This window comes from Budorcas taxicolor, chromosome 23, assembly GCF_023091745.1.
Source record: "Budorcas taxicolor isolate Tak-1 chromosome 23, Takin1.1, whole genome shotgun sequence".
Lineage (NCBI taxonomy): Eukaryota > Metazoa > Chordata > Mammalia > Artiodactyla > Bovidae > Budorcas > Budorcas taxicolor.
This window is the reverse complement of record NC_068932.1, coordinates 43007754-43031411: the sequence shown is the minus strand read 5'-3', so window position 1 is coordinate 43031411 and position 23658 is coordinate 43007754. Positions and strand designations below refer to the sequence as shown.

The 23658-nt window shown below is 49.5% G+C and overlaps 1 protein-coding gene across 2 annotated transcripts in view; it reads left to right on the top strand.

Annotated features, from left to right (window-relative positions):
* CHST15 (carbohydrate sulfotransferase 15) overlaps positions 1-23658 on the top strand; it is an 80497-nt gene that overhangs the window by 35657 nt on the left and 21182 nt on the right. For both annotated transcript variants that reach the window (XM_052660846.1, XM_052660847.1), the window contains exons 2-5: positions 6794-7839; positions 8749-9088; positions 10946-11092; positions 14311-14467. In XM_052660846.1, the coding sequence (XP_052516806.1) occupies positions 7294-7839; positions 8749-9088; positions 10946-11092; positions 14311-14467 (1190 nt within the window). In that variant the 5' untranslated portion in view covers positions 6794-7293. The remainder of the gene's footprint in view (positions 1-6793; positions 7840-8748; positions 9089-10945; positions 11093-14310; positions 14468-23658) is intronic.

Here is a 23658-nt window from a genome sequence, read left to right as displayed (position 1 = left end):
GCTTATCTTAGTAAAGTCTATTGTTTGCAACGTGTAGAAGGGTGTATTGGATAGCTTTTTATCACATAGCAAGACACCCTCAAACTCAGTGACTTAAAAGAGCAGCCACTTATTTCTCGTGTGTCTGTGGACATTGGTGGGGGGTCAGCAGGGTATTGGCTACTCTAGGGGGGACTCAGCCAGGTGGCTGTGCTCCATGTGTCTCTTGTCCTCACCTTGGCCAAGCTGCCGTGTTCTTCCCACAGCACCCGTAAAGGTAGAGAGGCCAGGGGGGCACACTTGAGCCGTCTGAGGCCTGGGCTTGGGACTGGCCTGCTGTCACTGCAGCCACATTCTGTTGGCCAAAGCAGTTTCCAAACCCAAGTCAAAGGGTAGAGAAAGGTATTCTACTAATTTGATGAGCAGAATTGCAGAGTCCTTTATCTGGTGAAGGGGGTGAACAGAGAGAGGAATAATAAGCTGGAACCAAAGGTCAAACTGCCACAAACAGTAGTAAACTGCTACTTACCAATTACTTCCTGTGGGCCAGGACTGTGTATGTTTAATAATAGCTAAGATTTATTTGGCACTTACTGTGGGCCAGACATTCTTCTACACGCTGGACACAAATGGGTTCTCTGAGTGTTACAAGATAGACCCTAAGATTATCTCCAATTCGCACCCAAGGAAATAGGAGAGAGGTTTAGCGGCTTGCTCGAGGTCAAAGTAGGGGAAGCCCGCTCCAGCACCCAGTCTTCAGCGCTCTGCGTGATCTGTTACTGTGAACGACTGTTGCGAATACAGAGGCCCAGGTCACTTAAGGGACTTGTCTGAGGTCACCAGGTGGACACAGCTAAAGCCTGCTGGCCCACATGACTGCTGACCGTATTCTTCCCACTGTGCTATTGACTGACGCCGTGAATTGAGGAATGTAGCTTTCTTTATTCTATTTACTGATTGTGATGTGGCCAAAGGCATGAGATCCAGGTATGAGATTGAGACTGAGCATCTGTTGTTTGTACAGAATTCTCCCCTCTCCTTGAGCTAAATGTGACAAATATTCCTTTTGCCACTTGTTGATTAATATTCCTTGGGGAAAAAAAAGTATTTTCATATACATAGCCTGAAGAGAAATGTCAGCAGTTAGACAAAGTAATCAGTAGAAGGCTTTGTGTTTTAGTAAAGGTTAATGAAGACCCATCAATTTTTTTTCTTTAAAACCTTGAAGTAAAAGAATGTAATTAGCTATCCCCCCCCTCCCCGGCCATTCCCAGAGGGCAGATGTAAATGTTTTACCTAAATGGAGGCATTTATTTAAATTAATCCCGATTTCTTTGGAAGTTTTGTACATCTTTCTTCTGCTATATCAGCTTATAGCTACAATTATTTAATAAGGTTTTCCCAGGGTGAAATTGGATGCCCTTTATCGATCTTAACGCTGAGGGGGCATTCAATTACTTAATCTGAAGCACTATATCTGGGTCTCTCTATTACAATTTTGTTATAAATGGCTTGCTAATGATGCTCGGGGTGCATAGGTTAATAGGGGCCATCTTAGCCAAGGCTGGGTAATTGAACGCTTTCTATTTTGGGCCCGGTTATCTGATCTCTTACAGTGGTACTGGGTTCCCACGATTCCAGCCTGCACCCACAGGGCACAGCATTGAGCCCTGGCTGGAGGGCGATCTCACTGAAATGCATGCCTGCGGACTCTAGTTTAATACACGAATGGGAGAGCCAGGGGTCCTGGCTAATCGGAGTCCACTGGCACCAAAACGGGGACATTCCAGACAGGTGAAGTGGATATCCATTGCTTATTTCTTAAGAAAGAATAGCCTGAGTGTTAGGTTTCGGAATGACTGTTCTTGGTGTATAGAAAATCTCAACCCAGGATAAAAAACAGCAATCCATTTTCCTTTCATTCTAGGTGCATGAGTTCCCAGCTATATGTATTTTAAAGATCCTTTTGAAAGAATCCAGAGTGTGCCTCCTTCTTTGTGTGTGGACGGATCCCAGCCCTCCAGGCCTTCCAGAGTCTGGCCCTGCCTTTTCTCCCATCTGTTTCCCTCCCCCTTCCTGCCTCATAACCCAGAGATCTGCTCTCCTGCTGGTCCCCATGGCTTTGCTCTCCAGCTTCCCTTCTTTGCAGGATCTTTACTTCCCTGGTTCCTACGTGACTGGCTTCCTTCTCATCAGTCAGATGAATCCACCTGAATTAGGTCTACCCTGGCCATCCTCTCCACTTTACTTCCCCTTCTTCTAAGGCAGCAGTTCTCCCCGGGGATGAAGGCCAGGGATGCTGCTCAACATCCTAAAGTGCAGAGAACAGGCCACCACAACAAAGCATCACCCGGCCCTGGTGTGGCACGGGGAGCCCCAGTTCTAAGGGTGTCCTTGTTTTCTCTCTTTGTGTTTTCTTCCAGCATCTGAGATGATGTTATTCATTTGTGACTTTTTAAATTGTCTATTGTCCTGCTATTCCCCTAACTCTGGGTGGGATATAAGTTCCAGGTGAGGCAAAGGTCTCCCTATTATGGTCACTGCTGTACCAGTCCCATCCGCTTGGACGAGGGTGGTCTGGAAACCTCAAAGCTCCAGGCCCTGTTCACAGCAATGCACTCACTAGTCATACGGTCGTTGTTTTTAATCCAGTATTTTACATACTATATGCTGGTCAGATGTTTCAATAAAACATGTAAATGTAACAGACATTTTTTTTTTTCTCGAGGAGAGTCTCCCCTGGTGTCTCTCTCCAGACATCAGCTGGGAGTCCTGCAGTTCAGTTGAAGTTTTCTAGTAACTCCCTGGAATTAGTACAGCTTTCACGGGTTAGGGGCTCAGTCCTCGGAGACTGGAGCTTCCCTGGTGGCTCAGCGGTAAAGAATCTGCTTGCACTGCTGGAGACTCGGGTTCGATCTCTGGGTCGGGAAGATTCCCTGGGGAAGGAAATGGCAAGCCACTCCAGTATTCTTGCCTGGGAAATCCCATGGACAGAGAAGCCTGGCGGGCTACCGTCCGTGGAGTCGCAAGAATTGGATGCAGCTCAGTGACTAAACCACCAGCACTACCTCTGAGACGGCCCCTGCTTCAGACCTGAGTCACAAGTCTTGAGTCCCCAGGCTACCCACACTTCCGTTCTAATGGCTGCAGGGTCAGAGGTTCCTACAGTCCTTTCTCAAGTTCCTTAAGTTGAATGATGTGCGGTACTCAGAAAAGCACCGTCCTTACTATTATGGGTTCATTACAAAAGAGACAATATAAGAACAGCCAAATGGAGGAGATGCACAGAGTGAGCCTAGGGGAGGGTCATGGACCTTCCAGGCCCTCTCTTTATACACCACCCTCCCAGCACTTCCACAGGCTCTCCAACCAGAAAGCTCTCGGAATCCTGTCATTTAGAGGGTTTTTATGAAAGGCCTGCAGCTCATGGGGACGCAAAGAGTCAGACACGACTTAGACACTGAACAACAATAACATTATGTAGGCACAGGTGAGTAAATCATTGGCCACTGGGGATTAACTTAGTCACCAGCCTCTTCCCCTTCCCTGGAGGCTGGAGAGGCAGGGCTGAGAGTTCCAAGCTTCCAAGTTTTTCCTGCTACCAGTCCCATCCTGAAGCTGTCTGGGCCCCCTCTCCCCCTCCAAGAGTCACCTTGGTAACATAAGCTGAAGTGTGGTTGAAAGGGGCTTGTTACAAATGGCAAAAGGTATTGTCCATGTCACCCCTCTCACCCAGGATGTTCCAAGGGTTTTAGAAGCACTGTGTCAGGAACTGAGACAAAGACCAGATATTTCTTTGGTGTGACATCACACCCCCGTCATGTCCTGGTTTCAGGCCCCCAAACCTGGCCACGCCGGCTTCCCTGGTGGTTCAGGTGGTAAAGGATCTGTCTGTAATGCAGGAGATCTGGGTTTGATCCCTGGGTCTGGAAGATCCCCTGGAGAAAGAAATGGCAACCCACTCTGTCTTCTTGCCTGGAGAATCCCATGGACAGAGGAGCCTGGTGGGCTAGTCCATGGGGTCACAAGGAGCTGAACACAACCGGGTGACTGATCCTTTCAAACCTGGATGTGCATCTCGGGTGGCGCCCAGTGCAGAGTCCTCCTTCGCGAGGGACCTGGAGAATTAAAGAGGGAAGGGATGAAGGAGTGAATTTTAGGAGATAACATTGGATCTGAGTGTTTAGGCTCTGCAGGCCTCTGGAATTGTCTCCCCAGTTTTCTACTCCCATTTTACGAAGTGAGACGTAGAATGGGAGGTCTGGCTGGAGGGTGCCGCTGGCCCAGCTGACAAATCCTCTGGCCTGCTGTGTCCCAGGCCTCTCTGTTGAGACTGTCAGCTACTCTGGCTACTCAGGTCTATTTATTTATTGTGTTTGTCCTAGAAAACCTTTGTTCTGGTTGAGAAATGTTTTGCCCATTCTGGTGAGTCCAGATTTTGTACATTTTTGTCTTGGAGCTTCAAAGACCATGTTTTGGAAAAGATCTAATTAGGCCTTCTGCAGCCAGAGAGACAGAAGGGTGCAAACTGGCTCCCCCCCTGCGATGCTGGCTGGAATCTCATTTTAACCCTGCTTGGCCTTATCTTCGCTGTGTGAAAAATGTTTTCTTGGCTTAGTGACGGGGTTTCTGAGTAGGGGAGCTTGCCCTTTTGTTTCTTTGGTTTGGGAGAATTGTTTGTAGCAAGTGATGGTTCAGGGCTGGTTGAGCAAGTTGGAGGCAGAGGTCTGAGCCTTGAGGTTTCCACCGAGTCCCTCCAAAAACTCTCGGGGATGAGGGGGTGGTGGAGCCTGAGATCTTGGCCTGGTTCTGGGCTGTTTGCTCCCACGTTGCCCTCTTCTCTGTGCTTCTCAGAACTGCTCTGACCCCTGTCTCAGCCTTTACTCACTAGCATTCCTCAGACTGCTTCCTTGAGATATTAGTTAGAACTCCATGGTCAATTATGTTTTGGAAATGTTGTGTATTATAGTCTTCTGTTATGGATTCACAGTGAAAAGGTGAAGTCTGCTCTAAAGAAGTCTGTGTCATTTGGGCCATTCTACCTCTCCTCCAGGTAATTTAAGCCCTGAAGACCCATCGACCATGCAGAACATTTTGTGGAGGACATTTTAGGAATACCGCATGGCTATTTCACGGTCATCATGTTGTGATAAAACATAAGCCTTTCTGTCCAAGGGAAGGGGATGTTGCTGCTATTGAGTTGATTGCTTGGCCTCTCTGCCAAAATGAGGGGGGCTTTATGCAGGGTTAGTTAACACCACCTTTCCTGGGGACAGTAAGGATTGTTGGAGGGGGGTGTGTATGTGCAGAGGAAGAAGTGAGTCTGCCGCCTTTAGCTGATTCTCAGGTGCTAAGGAAAGATACTGTGATGGGATTGCCCATCTTTGACTCCACTTCAGACATTCTTGGCATTCGCTGACAATGAAAAAACATAATAGTAAGAGTCATTGATGATGCTATCATTATTCATGTTCTCTCTGTTTTATGGGATCCTAAACATGTGTAGGCATTCTGCAAACTCTTCACATGCATTAGTTGACTTAGTACTTGTTACACACTTGAAAGGGAGATACTCTCATCCTAATTTTACTGGTGAGGAAACCAGAGCTTAGAAATGTTATGCTGCTGGCTCAAGGTCACACGGTTAGCTCATTAGCAATGTTCTACCACTGCTAGAAACCATATAGGTCTCTTTTTTGCTGTTTTTACAATGTCTACAAAGAAGTGTCACTTGGGCAACAGTACATTTTATAACAGCAGACTTCTATTAATGGATTTTTAAGAATCATGTTTTCCCAAGGATGATGAAAGTGAAAAGTTGTTTCAGGGTCTGAAGTGTTCTGTTACTCGGGGGAGTACTGCATGTTGGATTTAATTGCTTAATAACTTAAAGTCAAATTTTTTTTAATATGATACAGTCTGCTGAAGGAGAGAATCATTTCAGTGTTTCTAAATTTTCATTAACTTTTGCATCCTACACTGATAACAAATGTTCAGTTCAGTTCAGTCGCTCAGTCATGTCTGACTCTTTGCAACCCCATGAATCACAGCATGCCAGGCCTCCCTGTTCATCACCAACTCCCAGAGTTCACTCAGACTCACATCCATCGAGTCGGTGATGCCATCCAGCCATCTCATCCTCTGTCGTCCCCTTCTCCTCCTGCTCCCAATCCTTCCCAGCATCAGGGTCTTTTCCAGTGAGTCAACTCTTTGCATCAGGTGGCCAAAGTATTGGAGTTTCAGCTTCAGCATCAGTCCTTCCAATGAACACCCAGGACTGATCTCCTTTAGGATGGACTGGTTGGAGCTCTAGGTTAAAAGACTATTAGTGCTGTTTGGAGGGGAAAAATTATTTTCTCTGCCTGCTCCCATCTTAACTACTCTTGGTTTTTTTTTTGTTAATTTAAAAGAGTTGTTATTTCAATTCATCCCTCAAATTCAGAGTGACTAACTCTGCATGAATCTAAGAATGATTCCAAGTTGAGAGCAAGGGTTCTAGTCACTTAGCTGTGTCCAGGCACAGACATTACAGAATATGTGGGTTGTGTGAAATAAGACGTGTTTAATAAGGTGCTGGTGGAGCTGGTGTTGGGGTCACATTTGGTGGCAGAGATTGAACTCCAAAGCCAAACAGCGAGGACCTGACACCTCTCCCTTCATCCTATATGATTTTCTGTAACTTGCTTGTGACCTAGCCAGCGTGGCTGAAACTTAGAAGTGGAAAAGAAGCGGGAACTTCTCTCCTTGGAAGATGTTCCCAGGGTGATTGCTGTCATCATCTAATGTAATAAAACCTCTTTTCCTTGTTGTTTAGGTAATCTGACATCTTAAGGATTTTATTCCCCATGAAGAGGAAACATTTCAAAGGAACATAGGATGTGAAAGAAGAAATCTCCATGGACTCTACATGGATGGTGTGTCTGTCCATCTCTCACTGAGGCCATGAGATCTTCTAATCCCTTGGGTGTTTCCATGTTCTCCAGCAAGAACACGTCCACCTCATTTGGTGCCATGGGGAAAACCTGAAGGTCAGGAAGAAGTGCTCCTGACCTGTGGCTTTTTCCAGGATTACAGAGCATGACAATTGGACATCACTCGGGCTATCTTTCGGAGGCAAACCAAAGAACGTGATCCCTCATTCTCTGGTGGTTTGGCACCTGCTCATTTTTATTCTGGTTTCTGTTGCTTGTGCCTTCCAATCATCTTATGTGATCACTGAGCCATCCTTCAAGTTTCACAGCACAACTTGCAGGCATCCAGACTCCTCAGGGGCTCGCCCATGGCTCAGTGGGCCAGCAGTCCAGGGGCATTATCATGAGGCACTGCATTAATTGCTGCATCCAACTGTCGCCTGACGACGTACAGACACAGCAGGTCAGCTGCCGAGGAGGCTCCCATCACGGTCGCCAGGAGTGTCCAGTGTGCAAAGCAGAAAACAAAATTGTGTTTCGAGTGGACGGTAAGCAGATGAACTTGCTGGCTGTTCTCGAAGTGAGGGCTGATGGGAATGAGAGCTGGGGTGGGTTTTTGCGCTTCAAGAAGGGGAAGCGATGCAGCCTTGTTTTTGGATTGATAATAATGACGTTGGTGATGGCTTCTTACATCCTTTCTGGGGTCCACCAAGAGCTTCTGATCTCATCGCCTTTCCATTACGGAGCCTTCCCCAGCAATCCCAGCTTGACCGAGGGCGAAAATCCAAGTGACACAAAAGAACATCATCACCAATCCTCTGTAAATAATATTTCATACGTGAAGGACTATCCAAGTATTAAGTTAATTATCAACAGCATCACATCCAGGATTGAGTTCACCACCAGACAGCTCCCAGACATAGAAGAGCTCAAGAAACAGGAATTGCATGTGAGTAGCCTGATGCGCATCTCCGTTGACTGATTTTAAACAATGGCTGCTTCCTTTCCTATCATCACCTTTGGCAAGAAAGTGACCAAAAATGTCCCAAGTGTAATAGTGGTAATTTGACAGCCTTATGGATGAGAGTTCACTGAGAGGGCTGTGTCCATGCTGTTAATGCCAACAAGGGAACTCTGTATTAAATGGCACAGCTAAAACGGTTGAAGGAACCCCCTTTCTAATAATTCCTTTCTGGGATGTTTTGCTTGAAAGGTGGTCCTGGCAGTTAAAATTACTTTTGTAGAACACTCTCTAGTCTGCCCTAAATCACAGTGTTTGTCTCTAACAGCCACTGAAATATACAACTATATAGTCGTGTGTGTGTGTGAGATAAATCATGGTAGAATGGATGTTGATGGAACTTGTATTTTTATTCTCTTCATATTTTATTTTTATTGGGGTTTTAGGAAAAGCATGGTCTTTGTTTACCAAGTTTACTTTTAGTATTTAGTCATCATCCAATAATACTCCCCATGCAAACGTTGTAATAAGCCTTAGTGTAGGATCATATTGGGGAGAAGGCAATGGCAGCCCACTCCAGTACTCTTGCCTGGCAAACCCCATGGATGGAGGAGCCTGGTGGGCTGCAGTCCATGGGGTCGCTAAGAGTAGGACACTACTGAACGACTTCACTTTCACTTTTCACTTTCATGCATTGGAGAAGGAAATGGCAGCCCACTCTAGTTATTCTTGCCTGGAGAATCCCAGGGACGGGGGAGCCTGGTGGGCTGCCGTCTATGGGATCGCAGAGTCGGACACGACTGAAGTGACTTAGCAGTAGCAGCAGGATCATATTGAGGACAGAGTGTGTTTTCCCCTCTCAGTGTGTCTCTCCATTTTTATCTCTTTCTGTTGCAGATGTTTTCCGTCATCCCGCACAAATTTCTTCCCAATAGTAAAAGCCCCTGTTGGTACGAGGAATTCACGGGCAGGAACACCACCGACCCCTACCTGACCAACTCCTACGTACTCTACTCCAAGCGCTTCCGCTCCACCTTCGACACGCTGCGCAAGGCTTTCTGGGGCCACCTCTCCCACGCGCACGGCAAGCACTTCCGCCTCCGCTGCCTGCCGCACTTCTACATCATTGGGCAGCCCAAGTGCGGCACCACCGACCTCTACGACCGCCTGCGGCTGCACCCGGAAGTCAAGTTCTCCGCCATCAAGGAACCGCATTGGTGGACCCGGAAGCGCTTTGGTGCGTGCCACCATGTCCCCATGGCAAGGGTGCTTCAGGAGCCTTCACTCCGTCACTCCTTCCGGGGTCAGGGGTCAGGGTTGGAGTGGGAGCCCTGAGACTGACCCGAGCGGGGCATTCTGGGAGGTTCCAGGAGGGAGGCAGGTGGGGAAATGAGAAAACACGCTGAGAGGTGGAGATTAGAGAGTTCTGTGGTTAGAGATACCCAGGCAGGCACCCAGCAGGACTGCGTACCCAGCTCCTGATCACCTGATGAGCATTTATACAGGGCCAGCAGTGTGCAAGGCCAGAGAAAGGGTGCCGGATGGGCACTCTTCTTGTCCTGAAGGGCCTTGGGACATGTATCATCCAAGTGGACGTTTGTTGGGGCCTGTCCGCTCCCAGCTCCCAGCTCAGTGCTGTTCCTGCTGGAGCCCCCACACCCACACCCCTGCACTGGGAGGAGGCAGGAGAAAGAAAGCCGGCTGTGTTTGGCCAGGTTTCCACTTCCTGCTGGAGCATCCCAGGACCTGAGCCTGTCACTGAGCTGCTTCCTGCCTCTTCTCTGACCTGCCTGCCCCTTGGGGCTCAGAGGGTCAAAATGAAAGCCCCACGAAGGTAATTCTGGGCCACCCTGCTCACAGCACCCCTTTCCCAGGAAGTTGATGGTAGCCACCACCTCATGACTCCTGCAGGCTGGTTTCTACTCCACCCAGCCCTGAGCCAGCCCGAGCCACCCCCTCAGACCCCAGGGTCACTGTTTCCTCTCCTCAGCCTTTTCCCTTCTTCCAGGAGATATTTGGTCACTGGAGCTAAGGGATGACAAATGCCAGAGTCTGGGTGAGCCTGGAGGGCGGTTTCCGTGGAAAGGACCTAGGTTGCTTGGAAAGGAATTTTGAAAGCTTTTCTTAGTACAGCCTAAGTTGAGATCAACTCTTAGTGTGTTTCTGACAAACGTTTGACTTAATCCTTTTGATGTTCCTCCGAAAGTGAACAGAAGTGTAAGTTTGTCTTTTGTAGTTTGGCAGCAGCAGCTGTGGAAGCTGGAGTTTCTGTGCTCGTCTTTAGGGGGCCCTCCCCTACAGAACTCACTGTCTTTCCCTGTGAAAACCAGGTTCCTGCTGGTCAAGGGGAGAGTCACGGGGGCATGGAGCCTCTGGAGTCTGGTGTTTGGTATCACCTTGAACCTCTTGCTGTTTTGCCTGTGGATACTCTCTCCACTTTCCATTAACCTTGGTAGCTGTGGTTTGGGGCATTGTGTTGTTAATACATTTTCAAGGTAAATTTACCCACCTCTCAGGCAAGGGACAATTTAGGCTGCTTGTGGCTGATGCCAGAATCACTCAGGTGTCCATCCGGGGACCATCAGTTCTCCTTATTGTTTGGAGAAATGGATAGACTTCCTGATGGAAAAGAACTTTGGGAAGGTGCTGGGGAGCCCTGACAGAAAAAAAGATGCATCTGAGCTTCAGAGGACACCTCTGATGGGAGGTGTTTTCTTGTGATTCATCATGTGTATTCTGATGCCATTGCTGCCCTGCCCCTGGGGGAACCTCACCTGGTGCCCGTGTTAACCAGCCCTGACCTCCCCGGCCCTCCGAGTAGACCCGATTATAGTTCTTAAATAGGCGTGCCATCTTTTCAGGGGCTACTGTGCACCCGAGTGGTGGTGTGTTCCACCCCTCAAAGTGCACGTGGCTCAAAAGAGGGCGGCCGGTTTGCAGAGGTCCCTACGTCTCTTGTAGCTCACGGGGTCAAGCCTTGGCTGCTGCAGCTGGGCCTTCAGACCTTTCCATCCGTTTGTGGTCACTCCCTGGAGGCCACCAGCCCAGCGTGGCAGCTTTGTCCTCAGTAACCCCTGCTTCCTGGTTCTTGTAGGAATCGTTCGCCTGAGGGACGGGCTGCGGGACCGCTATCCTGTGGAAGACTATCTGGACCTCTTTGACCTGGCGGCACACCAGATTCATCAAGGACTGCAGGCCAGCGCTGCGAAGGAGCCGAGCAAGATGAATAGAATCATTATCGGTATGGCTTCCATGGAGCTCCTGCCCTGGGCCAGGCCGGGCTTCACTGCACTTGCAAGCATTTGCATGACATTTGCCCTCAGCTGTTGAGTGCCTGTTTCCCCAGTGACTCCCCCCACCTCTCTCCCCCTGTGTAAAATGTTCATATTGTTCGTGCAATTTTCCATAAAGCCAAAACGTCTAGTAGACTCTATTTCCATGGAGACTCAAGTGCACCTGAAATGGCTTTTTAAAAATGTTGCCGTTTCTTGCTTTTATTAAAGTTAAGCTTGCATGTTGGATTTCTTTTCGAGATACACCCATCTGAGTAAGTTTGGACGGGGGATCATGAATGCAAAATGACTGATTAGTCATCGGTTTAATTTTTGTGGCGTTTGTACTCCCTGGCCTCTGGGACCCTGTGAAGATGGAAGTGGCCTCTCCTGAAATAGACACATCCCTCGTGCATCGTGGGTGACTGATTGCTGTTGGAAAAGCTTCGGTCTTGTCAACCTAATGCCTTTAGACATTCAAAGTGAGGTGGTTTGATTAGCAATTTTTTTTTTTTAATTCACAAGGATGTTTTATAAAAAAACATATCTGTTCTCCCTCTCTATTGGATTCAGCTTAAAAGACATTTATCCACTTACACCTCTGAGAGAGAGAAATCGAATCACATATTTTTCTTAAATTGACTACCTGAGGCAGCGATCTATTTTTTCGTTCTAAATCTATTGTATTTTGATTCTCAAAGTTCGGTTACACTATCAGTGACTAAGAAGAATTGTAATCAACCATCTGAAAGACGGCTGTTTACTTATGTGTCCCATGTCCAAGGGGACAGACTTACATGCTGAAGCTCTGATTTATTTATTTTTAACTCGAAGAAGCCAGATGAGAGCATACCCTCTTACTCAGTCTGAGCTGGGTACTAGCTGTTTTCTTGCACCCATGAGTTAACACCCAAATTACAAATCTTGACTAATATTTGACTGTGGCTCGAACATACTGTGGGCTTCCCTGGTAGCTAAGTTGGTAAAGAATCTGCCTGCAGTGCGGGAGACCCTGGTTTGATCCCTGGGTCAGGAAGATCCCCTGGAGAAGGAAATGGCAACCCACTTCAGAATTCTTGCCTGGAAAATCCTATGGACAGAGGAGCCTGGCAGGCTACAGTCCATGGGGTCACAAGAATTGGATATGACTTAGCGACTAAGCCACCACGACCCATACCATGTGCCTCTGGGAAAATCTCATGTTCTTGTGAAAGAGTTAAAAAGCTATACATCCTAGGGTCGGGAAATAGAGCCCAAGCTAATGAATAAAAAAAAGGAAGGCTTTAGTTTGGTTTTCTCATTTTATTTACTTCTAGATTTAGAAATGAAAACTGAAGACTATATCCACGCTCTGATGTTTACCTGAAGCAGAGTTTGTTGAGTTTTATGGTAGATGGAAAGCTGGCATCTAGCCCGGGCTGTGCCACCAGCGAGCTCTGTGCCATGCGACAAGTTGGTCTTTGTGTTCCTAAACTCAGTCTACTCATCTGTAAAATGGGTTTGTTGGACCAGATCAGTTCTGGGTTCCTCCCAACCCTGAAACTCTGCTTCAGCTTCTTCTGGTTAGATCCCTGGAAGAAGCATACTGGTCTTTCTTTATCTTGGCCAATGGATCATAGAGGGCCCTTTCTTGGTGGTCTGGGCTAATGGCTGGAGTCAGGAAGGACTCCAGTGGCTGGTTCTCTGGGCTGGGGTTCAATACATGTGGAAAGGCTGCTGCCCTCTCTCAGGGCTCTCAAGGGCCCCTGCTGTGCCCTGTCAAAGTGCTCAAGTGAAGCTCTGATTGTTTATTGAATTATTGATCTTCCCCTAGGTTGTAAGGTTTGAGATTAAAGGGGATTGTCTGTCTTGTTTCTGTCATCTATCTAGAGTGCCAAGCACAGTGCTGGGCACATTTTAGACCCCAAATCAGAGCCTTCTGCATGGATGGATGAAGGATGGGTGAATGATGGATGAAGGATGAATGAAGGATGGATGGGTAGATGGACAGACCGTTAGGTAAATGGACAAGCATAGAACCAGTTCATTTATGAGATGGACAAAATTTGTGCCAACTTAGTTTTAGGTACTTTCCTTGTCCTAATATTCTCTTATTCATTGTGAGTAGAATTTTCAAAAGACTTCAGATGGGCTTGTTTTTTTTCTGTGTTCTAGGGTATTATTTCTTTAAAAAAAATAGAAAGAGAGATCAGAATAGAAATACTCACCTGGACATGATTGCACATCCAACAGAATAAATAGGAGCCTGCTAACTCTCCGAATAACTGTGATGTGCTCATCAGTGATCAAAGAGACTTAGTCTTCAGGCTCAGATTTTCCCTGAATAAGTGACTTTCAGATGTGTCATATAGTCCCGTGTACGATGTCGGGAAATCGAATGTATAATTAATTGATTGATTTGCCTTTCTTTCTGAATCTCTGAAGACTATTCTTCAAAAAAAAAAAAAAAGAGGGAACCAGTTAAGTCTGTGAGACAGAAATGCTGAAAGGTCTGTGTGTTGGCTTCACCCCTGGCCTAGAATGTGCTTAACTGACCTCATCATGCTTCAGTCATGCAGACCGTGATCAAACAGGGGCTAGAACCAGTTTCCCGTTCACCCAGCCAGCACTGAGTGAATGCTGTGTGCCAGGCCACGGGGTGGGTGGGAACGCAGGACCAAGGTCCCATGAGCCTTTCCGCAAAGCCTTCCTCTTTGAGTGTGCTCGGGGACTGACCCTTGTGATTTCAAGGGAAGATTGACGCAGATTGCATGCAGTTTCCTAATGAGAGTCAGCTTGCCCGAACGCCTCCTTCACCCCTGATGCCTTTTGAAGGAAAGGCATCTCAGCGCGCCATGGAGCAGTGTGCCGTAGGCAAAGTTAAACATCGTGAAATTGGGAGGCCAGATGCTCATAGAGGTTTTTCTGCCACATCCTGGAGAGAGGAACTGGGAGGAAGAGGGATGCTCAGTGTGGCTCAGATCACCTTCGTCTCCAGATGGAGGTCCTTGCGGGGAGGGGTGATGGTGTAGTAGAGGGCAGTCATCAGCCTCCTCTTCCCAGAGTCCAGTCGGCCCGCTTCCTGGGCCAGCTCACCCGTGCACAGCTGTTTTAGACGGCATCACAGCCTGGTATGGCCCCTAGTTCAGGCTGCTCTGCGGGAGCCCATAATTCAGCCCCACTCACTCGCAGCGTTTTCTGTTTCCAGGCGAGGCCAGCGCCTCCACCATGTGGGACAACAACGCCTGGACGCTCTTCTATGATAATGGCACAGACGGCGAGCCCCCCTTTCTGACCCAGGACTTCATCCACGCCTTCCAGCCAGACGCAAAGCTGATCGTCATGCTCAGGGACCCTGTGGAGAGGTGAGCAGCGTATTCGTGGGTTTTTTTTGTTTGGGGAAAAGAAAAGCCAGTTTTGAAGGCCAGTCTTCCTTCTCATCACAGACAAGATTTTGCTGCTTCTTCTTCTTTAAATAAACAGGCTTAACATGTGATGTTACTGCTATTTCTTCTGTAAACGTTATTCTTGGGGCCATCTTCACTGCTTCTAAACAAACTGTGGATTGTTTCCTTAGCCATTGTGACCCTAGCCTGCGGGCCTTCAGCCTCTGCCGGTCCGGCCTGGGGATGTGGGACGGCCCTTGAGTGATGTCCAGGCGTGAGAAATGCCCTTGGAATCAGGGGTGTCGGGTTTCTCTGTAGGGTGTAACTCCTATAGTTCTTTGTCCTCTGCCTTGATTGATGCCTCTGAAAGTGTTAGCTGCACCTTTCCTGAGAGGAAGAAAACGACAGAGCCGCTCTGTTGTGAAGTGCGGTAGCTGCTCAGTGCAGATGAGGCCAGGCTAGCGTGGTCCCAAACAGACTGGGTGAGTGTGGCCTGGCCAGTGCTGGGCCATGCTGAGGTCACTGACAACGGCTGTGTGCGTGGCAGAATCTGAGGGCTGCCAGGACTTAAAATCATTTAGTCCATCACGTCCCCTCTGGCCGGACCAGCACCCCTGCGCCAGAGACAAGAGGCTCCATTCTGGTTCAAGAGTTCCCATCCAGAACAACCCAGTTCTGCTTAGACAGCCCTGTGAGAGCACCCTTCCTACACTGACCCCAAGTCTATCTTTTGGGAGTGTCTACACTTTGGACCCATTTCTTCCCCATAGAGGTACATAGATCAGGTTTAATCCTTCTAAATGGGTAAGCCTGTCAGATATAGAAGACATTGTCAGGGCCCTGTGTCTTCTTTTCCTTTGGACTAAATGCCTCTTGTTATTAGGGGCTTCCCAGCTGGCACTAGTGGTAAAGAACACGCCTGCCGGTGCAGGAGACATAAGAGACGCGGGTTTGATCCCTGGGTCAAGAAGATCCCCTGGAGGAAGGCATGGCAACCCACTCCAGTATTCTTGCCTGGAGAATCTCATGGACAGGGGAGCCTGGAGGGCTGCATTCCATGGGGTCACAAATAGTTGGACACGACTGAAGCGACTTAGCACACAGCACAAGGGTTATTATGCCCCACGCCCCCACACATGCCAAAGATGTGTGTGAACTTGACCCTATTGGGAAATAGAATCTTTGCTGATGGACTCAGGTTAAGATGAGGTCACACTGGAGGAGGGTGGGCCCTAACCCAGGAGCTGGTGTCCTTACGGGGAGAGGAACTGTGGGTCCCGGGATCCACAGACACAGGGAGAACGCTGTGTGAGAATGAGGCAGAGGTTGGTGTGATGCTCCCAACCCCCCGAGGACCGCCAGGGATGGCCAGGACCGAGGCCCGGAACAGACTGTCCTCGGAAGCCCCAGAGTGAACCAGCCCTGCTGACCCCTGAATTTCAGACTTCGGACTTTCAGAACCGTGAGAAAATAAATTCCTGCTGGAATGAGCCCCACATCGGCGGTAATTCATTATCAGCAGTCCTAGGGCACTAACACAGCCCTGGTCCCTTCCTTGGATGGCAGGCATTCCTGGCCCCATAGCCTTTCGAGTGATAATTGTTTAAAAACGCCTAGAATCTCCTACCCAGATAATCAATATTTTTATTTTGGTTTGTTTTCTTCTAAGCTAATACTTACCTATGCAGAGAAGTGGTGTGTGTGTGTGTGTGTGTGTGTGTGTGTGTGTGTGTGTACAGCTGTGTGACTATACAGTCTCACATCTTGCTTCTTTTGTTTCGAACTCTTGGCTTACCTCCACGGACCCCATGTGGGTCTTGGAGTGGCCTCCATGCTCTGCAGTGATCTGGTCAGAGAGCTGGATGGCCCCTGCCCCGTCCCCACCCCTGCAGACCCCCTGTGGGGGCCATCTTGATGCTGCAGATGGTTCCACTCTGCCTGCTGCACCTCCTCCAGCCTCGGGAGTCCCTCCACACTGGTCCCGAGGCTGCCCTGACCTCGGGGCAGCTCGCCATGTCATGCCTGCCGCTTCCCACACCTCGGGAGACAGGAATTCAGCCCTTCTGCCCAGGGAGTGGGCTGGAACCCACCGCCCCAGCTTGAGAACAGTTGACCCAAACCAGCAGTGCTCTCGTGTGTACTTGATTACATAACCGTCAGCCTTGAAAGGCCCGGTGACTCAGTGACCCCGTGCTGCCCACAGAGGTGTTTTCACAGCTGCTCCCCCAGGCCACCCCCGCTGCGGCTCACGGGGCTGCAACATTCTCTCAGAAAGGAGGGGGGCCTCACTGCTTGGCCAGTGTCTTCCCATCACATCTCCCTCTTCCTCATTCTGAAGAAGTTCACCTGCCTCAACTCCAGAGGGCCGAGAAGGTGAGACTCCAGCTCTGTCACCCCCTGAGCACAGAAATGGGAGCCCGGGGGACGAGGCGCTCACACCAGCTGCAGTCAGACAGGTGTGGGCGTTGCGGTCTGCAGTTCAGCCAGGGCGGGGAGGAAGGGGTAAGTGTGGCACCAAGAGGGAAAGAGCAGCTAGTGGAGAGTGCAGAGAAAGGCCTTTCTGGAAGAGCTGAGGCCAGGTGGGGTTTTGAGGGCTGAGTAAGAGTTTGCCAAGTAAGGAGCGAGGGACATGGTCAAAGGGAAGGAGCATACTGGGCAGGGAGGATGGAGAGTGCAAAGGGAAGGACTGCACGTTCTCTCAGAGAGCGGAGCCAGCTTCCGTGGGCATGTCCCTCTCCCCACAGCTCTCATTCCACCTCTGGGGACACGGGAACTGTGAAGACAAGCTTTGGACAGCAAGGGCCATCATGCTGCCCGGGTTCAGACACGGAACCAGGGGCCAGGGCTGCCCGACTCACCTCTCAGACCTCAGCCCGTAGTTCCCCTTTTAGTAGGAGGCCATTCCAAGGAGTCTTGTCTCCTTTTTTTTTTTTTTTTTTTTTAAAGAGCAAATGCTCTGTTTATACTGGGAACTGAAAGTTCTTGCCTTCCTGACACTCACTTAACAGAAAGAGTTCATCAATTACAGTGTTCACTGATTCCCAGTCACATGCTGGGCAGTGCTCTTGGTGCTGAGCAGGCGCACACAGACGTCTGCCCTCCAGGAGCTGCACTTTGTCAGGAATGCGAGGCACTGATCCTCACGCACACGTGATGGTGCAAAGGAGGGCAGGATGCCATGGCAACACAGCCTCCTCAGGAAGCTAACCCTGTCGTGGGGCTGCTGACTGTATTTCTCATCAACTGCTGTGTCACAAATCACCCAGAAACCTGGCAGCTTAAGACAGCACAGTTAACTATCTTGCACTATCTTTCATGGGGCAGAACCTGGCACAGCTTTGCTCTCCCAAGGCTGTCATCAAGGCAGGGTCTCATCTGAAGGCTCGGTAGGGGAAGGATCTGCTTTCGAGCTCATGCAGTTGTTGGCAGAATTCAGTTCCCCAAGAAGTGTGGGAAGAGGGCCACGGTTCTTTGCTGGCCATTGGCTAGAGGCTGCCCTCAGTACCTTGCCACTGGGCCACCCCGTCATCAGAAGCTGCTTGCTCCATCAGAGCCTGCAAAGGAGCAAGCTGCTGCCAAGTTGGGAGCCTCCATCTTTTGTCATCTGAGCACCAGAATGGCAGCCCATCACCTTTGCCATATTCTCTCGATGAGAAGCAAGTCACGTGGTCCAGGACACAGGCAAGGGGAGGGGATTACAGGGAATGAGTCCCAGGGTGAGGAGAGGATCTTCGGGACCATCTTAGAAGTTACCTACTTCTCTGTGCTGCTCTCTTGCTCCTCTGGGAAACCACGCCCTTACAGCCGGAAAGAGAGGCAGTGCCGGCGCAGTGCTGTGTGGAGGGGCAGCGAGCCCACGTGCACAGGGCAGTGTGTGTGTGTGTGTGTGCGTCTTCTGTGGGGGTTACTGACAGCAGCAGCTGTTCCATTGCTTTGTAAACGTTGATAAAGGATGGAACAATAGGAATTTCTTCTTTTTTGAGCCCCATGACTCATGGCCTATCTGAAATGGCTGGCTCATTTCCCATCGCGACCAGAAAGGATGATAAATACCGGGTGTTTAGGTCACTCTTGAAGAAGCAAACACTAGGAGCCCGAGTTCCCATTAGTCTTAACTGGGTCCCAGGCTATCAGCCACTTAAGCCATTCTGTGACCTTGTACTTCTGCAAGTGGGAGATTCCCTGAGTTTCTCCCTGCCCGTGGGATTGGACTGAATTTTTCTTTCCTTGTACAAATAGGCTCAGAGAGGAGTGGGGGAAAACCTTCATTTCTAGTTTAAATTCACATTTAGCCTTTATGTCTATAATTGATCAAAGGCAGAGGGTTTGAAAATGTTGGAATTGTAAGCAAAATCAAATCAACCACTTTAAAGCTTCCAGAGAAGCAAGCCCATTTATCTTTCTGGCAAGGAAGAGAGAATAGTGGAATGTGGATGGGATGGTTCTTAGGGCCAAAGGGCCAGCCAACAATTCCTGTTGCAAGTTTCTCTACGTAAGAGATAACGACAATTTAAAATTCAAGTTCCTTGGCTAAATCGGCCCAGTTCATTAAAAAGAAGCCACCAATTACAAGGAGGGTTTTCCTTCATTTAGTTCAATTCTTAAGTGAAAAAGACTTCTTTTCAACACTGCCCACATTGGCCGCCTGCCTGTTCATTTGTGAGACAGTTGATGGAGTTTGACTCAGTGCAGAGGTGGTTACAGTCAGCAAGAAATGCAGAAAATGGCTGGAAGGTGCCCACCCCTTCAACGTACTTTGTTTGAGGGATGTTTGGAGAGTGGTGTTGCACCATCATTCATGGACTTTACCATCCCTGTATCTTGGGCTTCATTTTTCGGGTGGTCTTCCCACAGTGCATGATAACGACCACCTCAAGAGTCTTTGATTTTCACGTCTTATGGAGAGAGGTCAAAGCAGAAGGAGAAGTCAGCTCCATTAAGGGTAGAGCTTGATTTTGACACCAGTGTCTTGAGACCCAGTGTCTTGTCCCCAGTGCCGTGGAACCTGGGGAGTTATTTTCTTTACCTGCTTTTATGAACTGATTTTCTTAACAACCCACTGGGCTGGTTAAATAAATTATTCTCTTCATGGCGATAAGCTAGGAATGGAAGGAATGAGGCTGCTAATGAAATGAATCCATTTCTGTGCAGTTTTTCATTCGGGCAGAGAGTGATGAGCAGGAGGGAACCTTTGGACTGGAACCTTGAACCTTTCATCAATGTCGTTCCATCTCCAGAGTGGCTGTTGTGGTGTGTGGGTCGTGAACAGGGACCCAGGATCACTGTGATAGGGACGCAGCCTCAGGGACCACAGGGTCTGTATTTGAACCCCATCTCTGCGGCTCTCTGGCTATGTGAGCTTCAGCAGGTTATTCAACCTCTCTATGCCTTCTTTCTTCCTCATTGATGAAATGAGGGGAAATAGTCCAGTCTCTGGGGCTTCTATGGTGGCTCAGACGATAAAGAATCTGCCTGCAATGCAGGAGACCCAGGTTCAGTCCCTGGGTCAAGAAGGTGCCCTGGAGAAGGGAATGGCTACCCAGTCCGGAATTCCTGGAGAATTCCATACACTAGAGCAGCCAGGCCCACTACAGCCCATGGGTTCGCCTAGAGTCGCACATGACTGAGCAAGTAACATTTTCACGTTCAGTCCTATCGGGTTGTAAAGATGAAGTGACTTAATATGTGTAGTGTGTTTAAAAATGCTGGGCAAATGGTAACTATTATATACTTATTAGTTACTATTATTCAGCCTCAATAGTAGCAAGTAAGAATAACAATATCCAGACCAAGCACTCAGATACTCAAGGAAATGTTTATCCAGCCCTCTTGATATGCTGGATGCCCTGCATACATTGGAGAGCCGAGCCGAGTCCTTCCCATCTGCCCTCCCGGAGTCTTCTCCAGTGGGGAGGTGGCAGCCTAGCACTCACCAATCACTTTCTTTAGCCTGGTTCAGTGCTAAGTCCTTTTTAGGCATTGCCTCCTCTGAACTTTGCAAGCAGGTGAGAGGGCTGTCTTGACGTGTCACAGCTAATATGTGTGGGCTCAGTGGGGTTAAGTTACCTATCAGCTGTCACCTGGTTACTAAGTGGCCAGACTGGGATTTGATCGCATGTCACTTGGACTGAGGGGCCAAGCTTTTCATCTTTGTCATAGGTCAGTTACTGGGAGGCCAACTCTGTGGCAGAGGGTACAGGAAGTTTATCAGTTCAGTATCAGTTCAGTCATTCAATTGTGTCTGACTCTTTGTGACCCCATGGACTGCAGCACACCAGGCTGCCCTGTCCTTAACCATCTCCCAGAGCTTGCTTAAACTCATGTCCATTGAGTCAGTGATGCCATCCAGCCATCTCATCCTCTGTCGTCCCCTTCTCCTGCCTTCAATCTTTTCCAGCATCAGGGTCTTTTCAAATAAGTCAGCTCTTTGCATCACATGGCCAAAGTATTGGAGTTTCAGCTTCAACATCAATTCTTCCAATGAATATTCGGGACTGATTTCCTTTAAGATGGACTGGTTGGATCACCTTGCAGTCCAAGGCACTCTCAAGAGTCTTCTCCAACACCACAGTTCAAAAGCATCAATTCTTCTGCACTCAGCTCTCTTTAGAATTCAACTCTGACATCTATACATGACTACTGAAAAAACCATAGCCTTGACTAGACAGACCTTTGTTGGCAAAGTAATGTCTCTGCTTTTTAATATGCTGTCTAGGTTGGTCATAACTTTTCTTCCAAGGAACAAGCATCTTTTCATTTCACGGCTGCAGTCACCATCTGCAGTGATTTTGGAGCCCCCCCCGCCCCCCCCCACCCCCCCCACTAAATGAAGTTTGCAGGGCGTGCTTTTGGGCCAGCCTCCGTGAGGGGCGACAGGGCAGGACCGACAGAGGGAGAGGTCACAACAGGGGTCTCAGCCAACCACTTCCTCGAGGCATCTCCCACCCACCGGCCATTGGCTGCATCTGCCCTAGGGAGGTGTAACCTTGGATGGTGTAGGTCTTTCGGTGAAGGGACTGAACTTGTGAGCTGTGAGCAGGATGGAGGCTCCCCACTTGGGCAGAGTTCTGTGATCAGTAAGGATGCCAGTCTATGTAGAGGCCTAAGCCTGGACTCAGCTCCTTCACTTGTTTCCACATGAGTGAGAGCAGGATCCTGACCCAGGGCGTGGAGCAGCTTGCAGAGCAGGGAGAAGAGCCGGACTGATGCTTCTGAAATTGCTGTGCGCCCCCACTACTGATGAGAGTCTCTCTGGCGACTCAGCTGCTGCTGAAAAACTCCCACCATGTTCTCAGGCAGTACAGGAGCTCTGGCATTCCAAGGCCGAGGGATGTTTTCTCTATAGCAGATTTTGCATGAAGACTGAAAGGCAGGCCATTCCCTAGCACTGACAGATTAATTTTTAATGTAAACCAGCTCAAAGGGAAATTAGGAGAACTCCCTTGTGGGCAAGAGATGGAATCCGGTGGAGGGGGCCGTGGCGCTGAAATGTACAGGTCATGACAACCGCAGCAACGTGCACTCCCGCCACCTAAGGCCTTGCCCTCCTCCCTTTTCCCTCTTTAAGACCTTGGAGGTTTTGGAATCCCAGGCAGCAGTCTTGAGAAAGACTGTAGCGGAGTGTCCTAAGCCACAGGTTAATTTCCTGGTGAATTTGGGTGTTCTGCTTCTTAGAAGCTGCCTGTCTGGGTGTTACTGACACACCTTGGTATGGGCCTTAACGGTGACACCAGGTCCTTTGATCAGGCTGCGCTGTGAGCCACCAGGGAAGGGAGAGGGAGCTTGGCCGGCTCTGGGTCAGGGCCACAGGCCCCGTCCTCTGAAGGCCGTTCGGGAGTGTCCGTACGGGGAGGGACCTCCTCTCGTTACTGGCGGGAGAAAAGCCATCGTGCTGAAAACCCCCATGTGTTTAACAGTGTTTATTTTTTCGGGAAGTGTTTACAAAGTCATTGGCAGTCCTGAGTATTCCCACACGGACTGTTTGCAGAAGGAGGCTCTGTGTGCCGGGGAGCGTGGGGAAGAAGAGCCCGCTGTGTGTCCTTCTGCAGAGATTGGAAGGGCGGTGGGGGCATGGGGCACCGATGCCGGGCTGCCAAGAGAAGTCGGGGGGCCTCTCCGACCCAGGGTGTCGGGGCTGACGAGTAAGGGCGGCCCATGTCCTGGACCGGCCAGCCCGGGGATGGTGGCCATTGCTCTGTGGTGAGGTCTCCCACCTGGGGGTCCCGGCCTGGCCCTGCTGCTGCCTTAACCTGGGGGTAGCTCAACCATTCTTGGCGCTTGCTTTTTCTCTTTTCCCCTGGTCTCAGGGTCTCGGACACATCTCCCGTGAAAGTGATTTGTGAGCCACACGGGGCTCGTGGGTGGAGGGCTGCTGGCATGGCCTCCACCCACAGAGGTTCACCGAGGCCCTGCGACTGGATGCGCAGAGGGTATCAGAGCTGGGTCCAGAATCCTGCTTGTGTTCAAGGGGAAGAGAAGGCCCAGCCCGGGCAGCCCTGCTTCCCTGTGGACCCTTTTTAGGCCCCAACCTAGTATGTTTTTCTCTGGCAGAAAGTGAGCTTCATCAGCATCGCACAACCTGAGTGACTCCAGAGGTTTTCTCCGAATAAGCTGGTCTGGCCAGCCCTGCTTCACTGTTCCTCATGATGAGATGGTCATGGTGCGTGAGTCAGTAGACAAAGGGCCTCCGTCTCAGTGATATTAAATGGCTATTTTTTTTTCTTCGTAGGAAAATTATACATCATCATTATTGATGACACCGTGTTAAAGGTCGGGAAGTTATTGACAGGAATTTGGGTCTGGGTGCCAGCAGATGGACAGCAATGATGGGCTGCTCTGGCTGGCACTGTGGTCACTGCGTGCACGAGACCCTCCAGAAGCCGCAGAACCCTGTGCTCTTACGCGGGGGGGCAGATTAGAAGACATGAGTGTGCCCACTCCTGGGGCTGCCAGGGATGAAACGTGACCCTTCACATGCGTGTCGCCAGCTGGCACGCACTTCAGGGGCACAGAAGGGCCAGGGAGTACTTGGCCTGAGGTAGGCCTGTCCAGGAGCTGTCGGTCAGCTGTCCACAGCTCTGGCATCTGCCCTGGGGTCTTTCCGCCAAGCATGGCTCTCTGTGATGGCTGAGGGGTGAGCAGTAGTAAGCTGGAAAGACGAGGATCTCCAG